The sequence below is a fragment of the Sinocyclocheilus rhinocerous genome, unplaced genomic scaffold, assembly GCF_001515625.1.
Source record: "Sinocyclocheilus rhinocerous isolate Xijiao unplaced genomic scaffold, SAMN03320098_v1.1 scaffold1642, whole genome shotgun sequence".
NCBI lineage: Eukaryota > Metazoa > Chordata > Actinopteri > Cypriniformes > Cyprinidae > Sinocyclocheilus > Sinocyclocheilus rhinocerous.
In genome coordinates, this window is record NW_015637575.1 from 98,525 (window position 1) to 109,309 (window position 10,785).

A 10,785-nucleotide genomic window follows, 5' to 3' on the forward strand; every position below is an offset into this window, starting at 1 on the left:
AAAAGATTGAGTCGCGGCTTTTGAGAATCGATATCAAAAAAAAAAAAAAAAAAACGATTATGCTTAATAACAGGAGCAATGTTCACAGCAGGCGTTCACAGCATTTGAAGTCAATCTATAATAATTTAACAATAATTTTCTCTAATTTTTTGTCAAAGATGGTGGATTTTTTAGAAAGGTGATGCTTTGATGGATGTAGTTGTGATGTTTTAAAGGGGGATGAATTTAAAGAAGTTTTAACAGAAAGTTTTACTATGCAGGCAGCCTAACGGCTACTTTCAGAGTAGCTATCAAGCTAAAATATAGCATGCTAAAAGTGTGGGGGAAAGGCTACGTCTACATTAATCCGAAGACATTTGAAAATGGTGTTTTCGTTCTAAAACACTCTCCATACACACTAGCATTTTCAGGCGTTTTCCAAAAGTTTCTCATCCATACTGAAACGTTGGAAAATGTTCAATTCACCTTAAGGCGCATGTGTAAAACCACATAAAAGTTTTACAGATAGATAGATTGATACAGATAGAACAGACAATGAGTTCTCATGCAATTCTTCTGGCAGGCTCATTTTATTTACTAAAATATCTTATCATTCACTGACGCATCCAGGTCGTGCTCACTCACCATTATTTGTTTGATCTAAAATGCAACTGCCCTCATGTTTTGCCGCAGGACAGCAATTGTGAGTAAATTTCCTGTCATCTTTGCTGGACTGTAATATGAAGAGTATACAAAGTAAAATATCTTCAGCAACTGTGTGAAAATGAATAGCACAGGCACAATACCGGTATAAACATAGATGTCGATTGGTACAATTTGCGTCACATGACTAAACATGCGTCACCGTTTTCAAAAGCCTCCGTTTTCACAGTTCACACTACAATGTGAAAATGGCATTTTCAAATGTATCCACTTTGGAGAGCGTTTTCAAAAAAGCTCAGTTTTCCTTGACAAAAACACCGTCTCAGTGTGGAAGGAAAGCCAAAACGATACGAGAGAAAAAGATAAATTTTCAAACGAAAACGTATTAGTGTGGACAAGGCCTAAATCCATCCATGTTAAACCACTGCTTGAAGAAAAAGTAAAGCAAAAAAAAAAAAAAACTATTTAACTTCACTAATCAATCACTCAACTAATCTATCCTTAGCAAGTTTTAGCTAATTAGCATCAGCAGTTAGCCTAAGCTGGGAGATGACGTACTGTAACTTACAGTTATAATTGGTTTTGAAGATAATTTATGAAAGGATGCCACATGAATGTGAACGTAGACCCGGAGCCCCTTAAAGAGCAGGTCATATGGGTTTTCGAAAAATATCTCTTTTGCAGTTTGTAAGGTAGCTATCCTTCAATGTAAACAGTCTGCAAAGTTGTTAATCAAAAAAGTGCATGATAAATAAAGATATCTCTCAAAAGAATGAGTCGACTCAGAATCGCCTTAACGAGTCGTTATATTTTCGAATCTTCTGCCTGTTACCGATCTACGTCACTGGGTAACACATTAGCATAATCCCTGCCTGCCCACGAAATAGGAACACTCTCTGTGTCGAGAAGATGCTGTGTTCCACGATACCACAGCAATACAATTCGAACCTTTTGTTGTGCTCTTTACCAAGGACTGCTTCTCTAATCTTGCCTTTTATATTCGTTGGCTTCTAATCTTCTTTATTTTGACAAACAAGCGTCTCCGAACCACAACCTGTAAGTACGATTGATACGTTATGTGTACATTTTCAATTGAGTGCTCAAAATATCTAGGTTTTTTTTTTGTGCTAATATGTGATGTACACCTAGTGCAGCTTTAGGTTTCTAGGTAAAGCACAATATTACTGTTTTACTGAAATAGTTCTGATAATTCGCTGTGAACCTGTCGTTCTTCAGACATTACAGTAGACATATTTTGGTTTTCAAACTGTATTGTTTCATCAGTTAGTCACGTTAGCACTCGGCTAACGTATCCACCATTATTGTTTTGTTAAGTGTCTACAGTTTAGCAGCTTAACTTTAGCTGTGGGCACGATTCGCTTGCATAAGTGTTAAACAAAATGTTTTTATGTCATTATTTTAAGAACTGATTGGAGCACTATATTATTGTTTTATGTAAAGGTACATGCTAGGGTTGCCAGGTTGTCACAACAAAACCCGCCCAATTGCTACTCAAAACTAGCCCAATCGTGTTTCGAGGGTGGTCCCCCTTTAAAAATCGCGTTCTGGGGTGTAAAATACACGCTTTCAGTCGGGGTCCCCCGGTAAATTTGCATTCCAGTGCCTAAATATGACGTTACTGGGGTCGCTACAACCCGCGACATCAAAAACAACCGCGGACTTGGCAACACAGATGGTAGCGCTCGCTAACTTGCTCAAGCGCTCCTCTTTGTGCCAATCACAACAGGCTTGGCCAGCTGATCATTCAGAGCAGAGTAGGCTTATGGAAGGGAGGGGTTTACAGACATTTCGCTCAGAACTGAATCGAACAAACCGTTTCGAAATCATGGACAAATGACTCTATGTATAAATGTATATTCTGGGGAAATTACAGTGTTTTCTGACCTTAGATGCATTTAAACCTGTTGTAGGGGACTCCAACACAATATTAGGACACTTTAAGAAAACCATATGACCTGCTCTTTAAATTAAGTCTTATTTTTTCCAAACTCAGGAACTGTAACACATTTAAAAGAAGGGGAAATTACTGTTTCCAATTATTCAAAATCAAGCACCTTGCAGTCCAATTCACTTTTGGACAAAGTGTTATTTTCACACACAATACCAAAGATGGCAGTTAAAGGATCTGCACAAACATCTTTACAAAATATTCTAGAATAAGATAAAAAAAATATGTGTCCAAAAAACAGACAGACTAGGACATTGCCAAAACATATGGGTTAATGTAGCAGGGGACTGCTTACATCTTGTACAGGTTGGGTCAACAGAGGGATACATCTTTGCCAGCTTGGCCTTGGATAGATGAAGTCTATGTACCATTTCATATTGAATAAGGCTGTGTCTAGCACAAATAGAAGATCCATGAATTCTATATATAGCCTCATTCCATTCCTCATCCGTCAGGCAGATATTAAGGACTAGTTGACAGGAATCTCTTTGGCAGTTACAGAAGTGGATAATAATGATACAAGTTTTGTATACAGTATAAGCCACAGATGGTTCCACTTTGTTCTGGGTCATCGGGAAAAAGTTGATCAATAGGATTTTGTTCAGGAAGGGAAGGAAAAGAAGAAAACTTCTTGTGTGTGAAATCACATACCTGTAGATATCTGAAAAAGTGGGCTTTATGTATTTTAAATTGAGATTCTAATTGGGCAAAAGACAAGCAGCCGTCATCAAAAAGATCTTTAAATGTTAAGAAGATACCTTTTTCTTGCCATAGAAAGAATGCCTGGTCATTCAGAGGCTGAGAAAATCTGAAATATTTGTGAATTTGGGCCCAAATGTGAATGAAGTTCCATACCATTGGGTGCAACGATTGAGAGTCTGGACCCATCGGTACGGGTGAAATAGGAGAGCTGAAAGCGAGGAAGGCAGGCAGGCTGAAGGTTCTATCTGGATCCAGTCCGGTATGTGATTTACATAATGTGAACCTTGCCAGTAAGTCAAAGCTCCTATGTTACAAGCCCAATTATATAATTGAAAATTTGGGAGGGCCATCCCACCCTGTTCTTTAGGGTTTTGCAGAAAATGTAGATGTATTCTAGGGGGGTTCTTATTCCAAAAATAAGCAAAGATTATCTTATTTAAATGAGCAAAAAAAAGACTTCTTAATGTAAATAGGTGTAGTTTGGAACAAATATAAAAATTTAGGGAGCGTATTCATTTTAATTACGTTGATTCTACCAATCAAAGAAGTGGGGAGCTTAGACCATTTTTTGAGGGATATCCTAGTTTGTTCCAAGAGGGGAGTAAAGTTGAGCTTAAACAGCTCAGAGATATTTTTCGAAACAACCACACCTAAATATATAAATTTATCAGGGGCTACTGCAAATGGGTAGGAAGAAAAATAATATGTGCCAATCACAACAGGCTTGGCCAGCTGACCAATCAGAGAAGAGTTGGCTTATGGAAGGGAGGGGTTTACAGACATTTCGCTCAGAACTGAATCGAACAAACCGTTTCGAAATCATGGACAAATGACTCTATGTATAAATGTATATTCTGGGGAAATTACAGTGTTTTCTGACCTTAGATGCATTTAAACCTGTTGTAGGGGACTCCAACACAATATTAGGACACTTTAAAAAACCATATGACCTGCTCTTTAAATTAAGTCTTATTTTTTCCAAACTCAGGAACTGTAGCACATTTAAAAGAAGGGGAAATGACTGTTTCCAATTATTCAAAATCAATCACCTTGCAGTCCAATTCACTTTTGGACAAAGTGTTATTTTCACACACAATACCAAAGATGGCAGTTAAAGGATCTGCACAAACATCTTTACAAAATATTCTAGAATAAGATAAAAAAAATATGTGTCCAAAAAACAGACAGACTAGGACATTGCCAAAACATATGGGTTAATGTAGCAGGGGACTGCTTACATCTTGTACAGGTTGGGTCAACAGAGGGATACATCTTTGCCAGCTTGGCCTTGGATAGATGAAGTCTATGTACCATTTCATATTGAATAAGGCTGTGTCTAGCACAAATAGAAGATCCATGAATTCTATATATAGCCTCATTCCATTCCTCATCCGTCAGGCAGATATTAAGGACTAGTTGACAGGAATCTCTTTGGCAGTTACAGAAGTGGATAATAATGATACAAGTTTTGTATACAGTATAAGCCACAGATGGTTCCACTTTGTTCTGGGTCATCGGGAAAAAGTTGATCAATAGGATTTTGTTCAGGAAGGGAAGGAAAAGAAGAAAACTTCTTGTGTGTGAAATCACATACCTGTAGATATCTGAAAAAGTGGGCTTTATGTATTTTAAATTGAGATTCTAATTGGGCAAAAGACAAGCAGCCGTCATCAAAAAGATCTTTAAATGTTAAGAAGATACCTTTTTCTTGCCATAGAAAGAATGCCTGGTCATTCAGAGGCTGAGAAAATCTGAAATATTTGTGAATTTGGGCCCAAATGTGAATGAAGTTCCATACCATTGGGTGCAACGATTGAGAGTCTGGACCCATCGGTAAGGGTGAAATAGGAGAGCTGAAAGCGAGGAAGGCAGGCAGGCTGAAGGTTCTATCTGGATCCAGTCCGGTATGTGATTTACATAATGTGAACCTTGCCAGTAAGTCAAAGCTCCTATGTTACAAGCCCAATTATATAATTGAAAATTTGGGAGGGCCATCCCACCCTGTTCTTTAGGGTTTTGCAGAAAATGTAGATGTATTCTAGGGGGGTTCTTATTCCAAAAATAAGCAAAGATTATCTTATTTAAATGAGCAAAAAAAAGACTTCTTAATGTAAATAGGTGTAGTTTGGAACAAATATAAAAATTTAGGGAGCGTATTCATTTTAATTACGTTGATTCTACCAATCAAAGAAGTGGGGAGCTTAGACCATTTTTTGAGGGATATCCTAGTTTGTTCCAAGAGGGGAGTAAAGTTGAGCTTAAACAGCTCAGATATTTCTCGAAACAACCACACCTAAATATGTACATTTATCAGGGGCTACTGCAAATGGGTAGGAGGAAAAATAATATTTTTTTTGCTGCCCGATTTATAGGAAATAATTCACTCTTAGAGAAGTTGAGTTTATACCCCGAAATGCAACTGAAACGCTCACAAAATGGCTAGAGGTTCGATTGCTATTGCAAATAATAAGGGGGACAGAGGGCAACCCTGTCTAGTTCCTCTATACAATGGAAAACATTGTGAGCTAGTTTTGATTGTACTAACAGAAGAGAAGGGAGAAACATATAAGAGTTTTACCCAAGTCAAAAAGTTTGGACCCACACCAAATCTCTCTAGACAGCTGAAAAGATAGCTCCACTCCCCTCTTGTGATTTCCGGTATATGCTAATTTGAGTCAGGAGAATAAATAATATCAAATACTCTGCATATATTAAAAAAAGAAAAGCGTTTTTTAATGAAGCCAGTCTGATCTGGGGCAAAAGAACATTCTTCAGTCTTCTTTAGGTAAAATCTTTGTTTTTCTTAATGTTTTTTTCTGTATTCTAAATGACAGTTAGATTATTTTAGCAAAATAAACCGAATACAGTACAAACTTTGCGGAAGGGGTTGTTTTGTACAAGTAGTAACTTAAATATTATGCAGAACATATTACTTCAGCTAAAGTATTTGTATCAATACTGGGGGCCGAATGTGAGGTAAAAGACCCCCCTTGCCACATCATGTATTTATGTAATTTTAGGATTTCTTTTCCCACAAAATGTGTTGCTCCATCAATGTTCAATAAAACGTATATTTTAATATGTATTTTTTTCTGCAGTCATAGGAGCAGTGAAAACATTTTCCTTAAGCTATGCCTTTTGCCTGGTTGTACCTTATATTGAATGAGTGTTTGTTTTCTCAATATTTTTGTTGCCATGTTTTATACAAGCCAATTTAAGTGAGTTTTAGCTGCTTGGCTTAAAAAAGGCATAGATCAAAAATGAAAAATCTGTCATCATTAACTCACCCTCCTGTTGTTTTAAACTAGAATGATTTCCTTTGTTCTGCAGAACACAAATGAAGATAACTGAAGAATGTGTGAAGTGTTTTTGCTCATATAATTAAAGTCGTCTAAAGCAGCTAAAAAAAGTACTATAAAATTAGTAGCAGCTCTCATGGGCGTGTATTTTCACATTCCTCCAATGTTTCTTCATCACTCTTACATGTAAACAGCATAAAGCAGCTCACTTATAGCTGTGCAAATACATCTACTGGCTGAATGTGCCAGTCGAACTGCCATGGAAAATCTGTCATCATTAACTCACCCTCCTGTTGTTTTAAACTAGAATGATTTCCTTTGTTCTGCAGAACACAAATGAAGATAACTGAAGAATGTGTGAAGTGTTTTTGCTCATATAATTAAAGTCGTCTAAAGCAGCTAAAAAAAGTACTATAAAATTAGTAGCAGCTCTCATGGGCGTGTATTTTCACATTCCTCCAATGTTTCTTCATCACTCTTACATGTAAACAGCATAAAGCAGCTCACTTATAGCTGTGCAAATACATCTACTGGCTGAATGTGCCAGTCGAACTGCCATGGAGATGAATGAGAATGCTAATGGATAGCTCTCTCTAAGTATATTAGAACTTCTTGATTAGACAGACTGGATCACACAGACCCAGACAGTGAAAGCCGTGGCAAAGACATATATTTATTGTTGAAACATTTCAGACTGACCCCAGTGAATGTGTGCCCTGTAGGTCTGCTGAACAGAGGAGGTACAGCAGTGTGATGTGTCTTTTGCTTCACGTAAAGAGAGCACTGATTGCTTTCAGTGGCCCCTCTGGCCTTCAGTGAGTCTATTTCCATTATCCCTGCAATCGATTCGCTGCAGCTCCACCATCTCTCTTCCCTTTTCTGCAAACTTTACCCCCCCTCTATCACAGACCCTCTGTTACTCAAACAAATCTGTGTTTTCTTTCTCTCTTTCCATCTCAGATGTTGCCAGGGCGATTGAGCTGCTGGAAAAATTACAGGAGTCAGGTGACGTCCCAGGTCACAAGCTGCAGTCCCTGAAGAAGGTTCTACAGAGCGAGTTCTGCACGGCCATTAGAGAGGTGAGACCTACATCACGTATTGCTGACACCTCCAGAGTTTAGCACCATAAAGATATCCTCATAACTATATCACAGGAATAGGTTGTCCAGAAGTGAAAATTCTGTCATTGTTTTTGTGGAATATACAAAGAGATATTTAGCAAAATGTCCAAGCTGCTGTTTTCTTATGTTTATAAAAATGGACCAAAAAAGTGGTCCGCATGACTTGTGCAGCATATCCAAGTCTTCTGAAGCCATAACTTAATTTTGTCCAAGGTACAGCCTGAAATTTGGAATACTTTATTCTGATTGGACAATTGTGGAAATCTATGGGCTCTTTCTGCTCACCTACAGAAACTTCAACTGAAACATTAACTTTAAACTCTGTGTGTGTGTGTGTGTGTGGATATATAAATGTGTGGACTAAAAATAATTTTCATTAACTGAAATAAAGTTGAATGAAATAAAACTGAAAATAAAAAAACTGAAATGTAAAAAACTTTTTGAAATACAATAAATTTAAGTTTCAATTTTAAGTAGCTTTGGATAAAAGCGTCTGCTAAATGAATATATGTATCTGTAAATGTAAGCTGAATTACTATAATTAAAGTGTGAAAAAAAGTGTGCCGTGACGTGTAGCCAAGTATGGTGTCCCATACTCAGAATTGGTGCTCTGCATTTAACCCTTCCAAATGCACACACACAGCAGTGAGTAGTGAACACACACACACACACCTGGAGCAGTGGGTAGCCATTTTTGCTGCGGCGCCCGGGGAGCAGTTGGGGGTTCGGTGCCTTGCTCAAGGGTCTCACCTCAGTCATGGTATTGAAGGTGGAAGAGAGCGCTGTACATTCCTTAATGTATAATAATAACGCTAAATAATTGTTATAACAAATAAATTAAATTAATCACACCATTTGCAGTGATTCATGGGATAAGTATTTCATTCTACTTTAGGAGTATTTAAGTATTGACTTATTTCTGCTTTTCATAATTTCAGTGTTGTGATTCTTGAAACTTAATTAGTGTGCTTCATTGCTTAGAACTCTTAAAAAATGCCTATGGAAAAAAATTAATGGGGGGAAGTATCTGAGCATCAGAGGCTGTGGTAGGTATAGACCGAGGATCATCAATTATGGGATGGAAACTTAGCATCATCTGAGCCTGACATTCGTGACAGATGTGCGACGAGGGTGCGATGACAGGAATGTGTCTGTCAGGCAGAGATAGTGGCAACTGGTGCCTGTTTTACTCTGCTCTTCCCGCAAACTTGCAGAATTGCAATTATTCAGAGAATGAGGTTGACCTGGGCCACTGTGGTTTTAAGTGCAGCACCAGGGCAACATCCTCACCTCTCCTTCATCCATTTCCATACTCAAACACCGGAACCGCAATAGTAAACAACTGCAAAACAACTACTTTATTTCACAGACAGACACATTTTAGTACTATAGGGTACAGTTTTATCCTGGAGGAAAGGCCTTTTCCCATTTAGTAGTGTATGTGTGAGCTGTACAACACAGGGCGAGAAAAGAAACCCATTATGTTAACTCATTTTATTTAATTAATTATTACAAGGATGATTATATGCTGCCTTTTAGTATGACACCACAGCTGTGCTTTCTGTCACTAGTGAACTGAGCACATATAATCGTGTGCTAGTTTATTTTGAAACAGTATGTGAAGTTCGTGACCAGCTAAACAACGAAAAGAAAAACAATGAAAAAGATACTCACAAAACAAATATTTAGGACATCAATTGTTTTTTTGTTTGTTTTTTTCTACTACTGTCAATGTCAGGTGAATTGAGAAAATACTGGCTTTGAAAGTGATTTTGCATTTTTATTTTAGAACTAACACAAGTGAACAACCACAGTTAAAGGGGTCATATGATGTTGCTAAAAAGAACATTATTTTGTGTATTTGGTGAAATGAAATGTGTTTAAGGTTAAAAAACACATTATTTTCCACATACTGTACATTATCGTTTCTCCTCTATGCCCCGCCTTTCTGAAACACGTAGATTTTTACAAAGCTCATCGGTCTGAAAAAGCGAGGTGAGCTGTGATTGGCCAGCTATCCAATGCGTTGTGATTGGCCGAATACCTCAAGCGTGTGACGGAAATGTTACGCCCCTCACCATACTGTTCCAATGTAGACAGCGTCACTGATTATAATGGGCTCTACTGTATTTTGCCACTCAAGTCCGGTGTAAACACGGTGTTTAATGTCATTGGTGAGGAGGAAAGCCTGTGTGTGTCCTATGCCTTAGCGGACAGCATGAAAGCCACAAATAAATAAATGAATAAATAACAGAGAGAATAATAATAATAACAGTTAGGCTATTCTCTCTATGCTATTTTTCAATGTTTCAAGTGATGCAGGTGTTTTTTTTTCCTTGTAGGTTTTTTTAAATTAAAAAAGCATTAATTTTTCATAATGTTTAATGAAATTATTTGGTAGTCTGAGGTGGGATGAGGATTCGGGAAAGGGGGGCAGATTTTTTTTATAGGTTTAAAGGGGTGTGCGACCACAAAAATTTGAGAACCACTGGTCTAAAGTTAACAGACAGTGTTTAGTGGATGCAGGTGTTTTTTTCCCTGTAGGTTTTTTAAATTAAAAAAGCATAAATTTTTCATAATGTTTAGTGAAATTATTTGGTAGTCTGGGGTGGAATGGGGATTCGGGAAAGGGGGGCAGGTTTTTTTTATAGGTTTAAAGGAGGGCGCGACCAAAAAAGTTAAAGTTAAAGTTAACAGACCGTGTTTAAAAAGTGCAGTCCACATGTTTACATACCGTATTGGCCCTGACTTTGAATTACCTAAAGTAGTGTGGTAAAGCAACAGATTTGTTTTTATATTTCTGCAATCTACTTTAGTTTGTGTGATTTGTTACTGACTTTCATATTAATGTTTACACCAGGCTTATTTAAACATAATTATTAGGTTGGAAGTTCAACAAATCAGTCAATATACTACTGTGATTGTAGTTGTTAAATAAAAATGTAATTCATATCAATTCACTAGCCTACCTAGCCTACCAAAACAGTAGAAGTTAAATCTTACTGTAGTCTTCAAATCTGGGTACTGTCTTACGTTTTAAACGTTTTAAAAT

At 37.3% G+C, this 10,785-nt stretch overlaps 1 protein-coding gene across 1 annotated transcript in view; it reads left to right on the forward strand.

Annotated features, from left to right (window-relative positions):
- The window catches only part of LOC107749079 (protein lin-7 homolog A-like), a 46,446-nt gene that overhangs the window by 8,526 nt on the left and 27,135 nt on the right, over positions 1-10,785 (forward strand). The window contains exon 3 of the mRNA XM_016564127.1: positions 7,573-7,691. Within this exon, the coding sequence (XP_016419613.1) occupies positions 7,573-7,691 (119 nt within the window). The remainder of the gene's footprint in view (positions 1-7,572; positions 7,692-10,785) is intronic.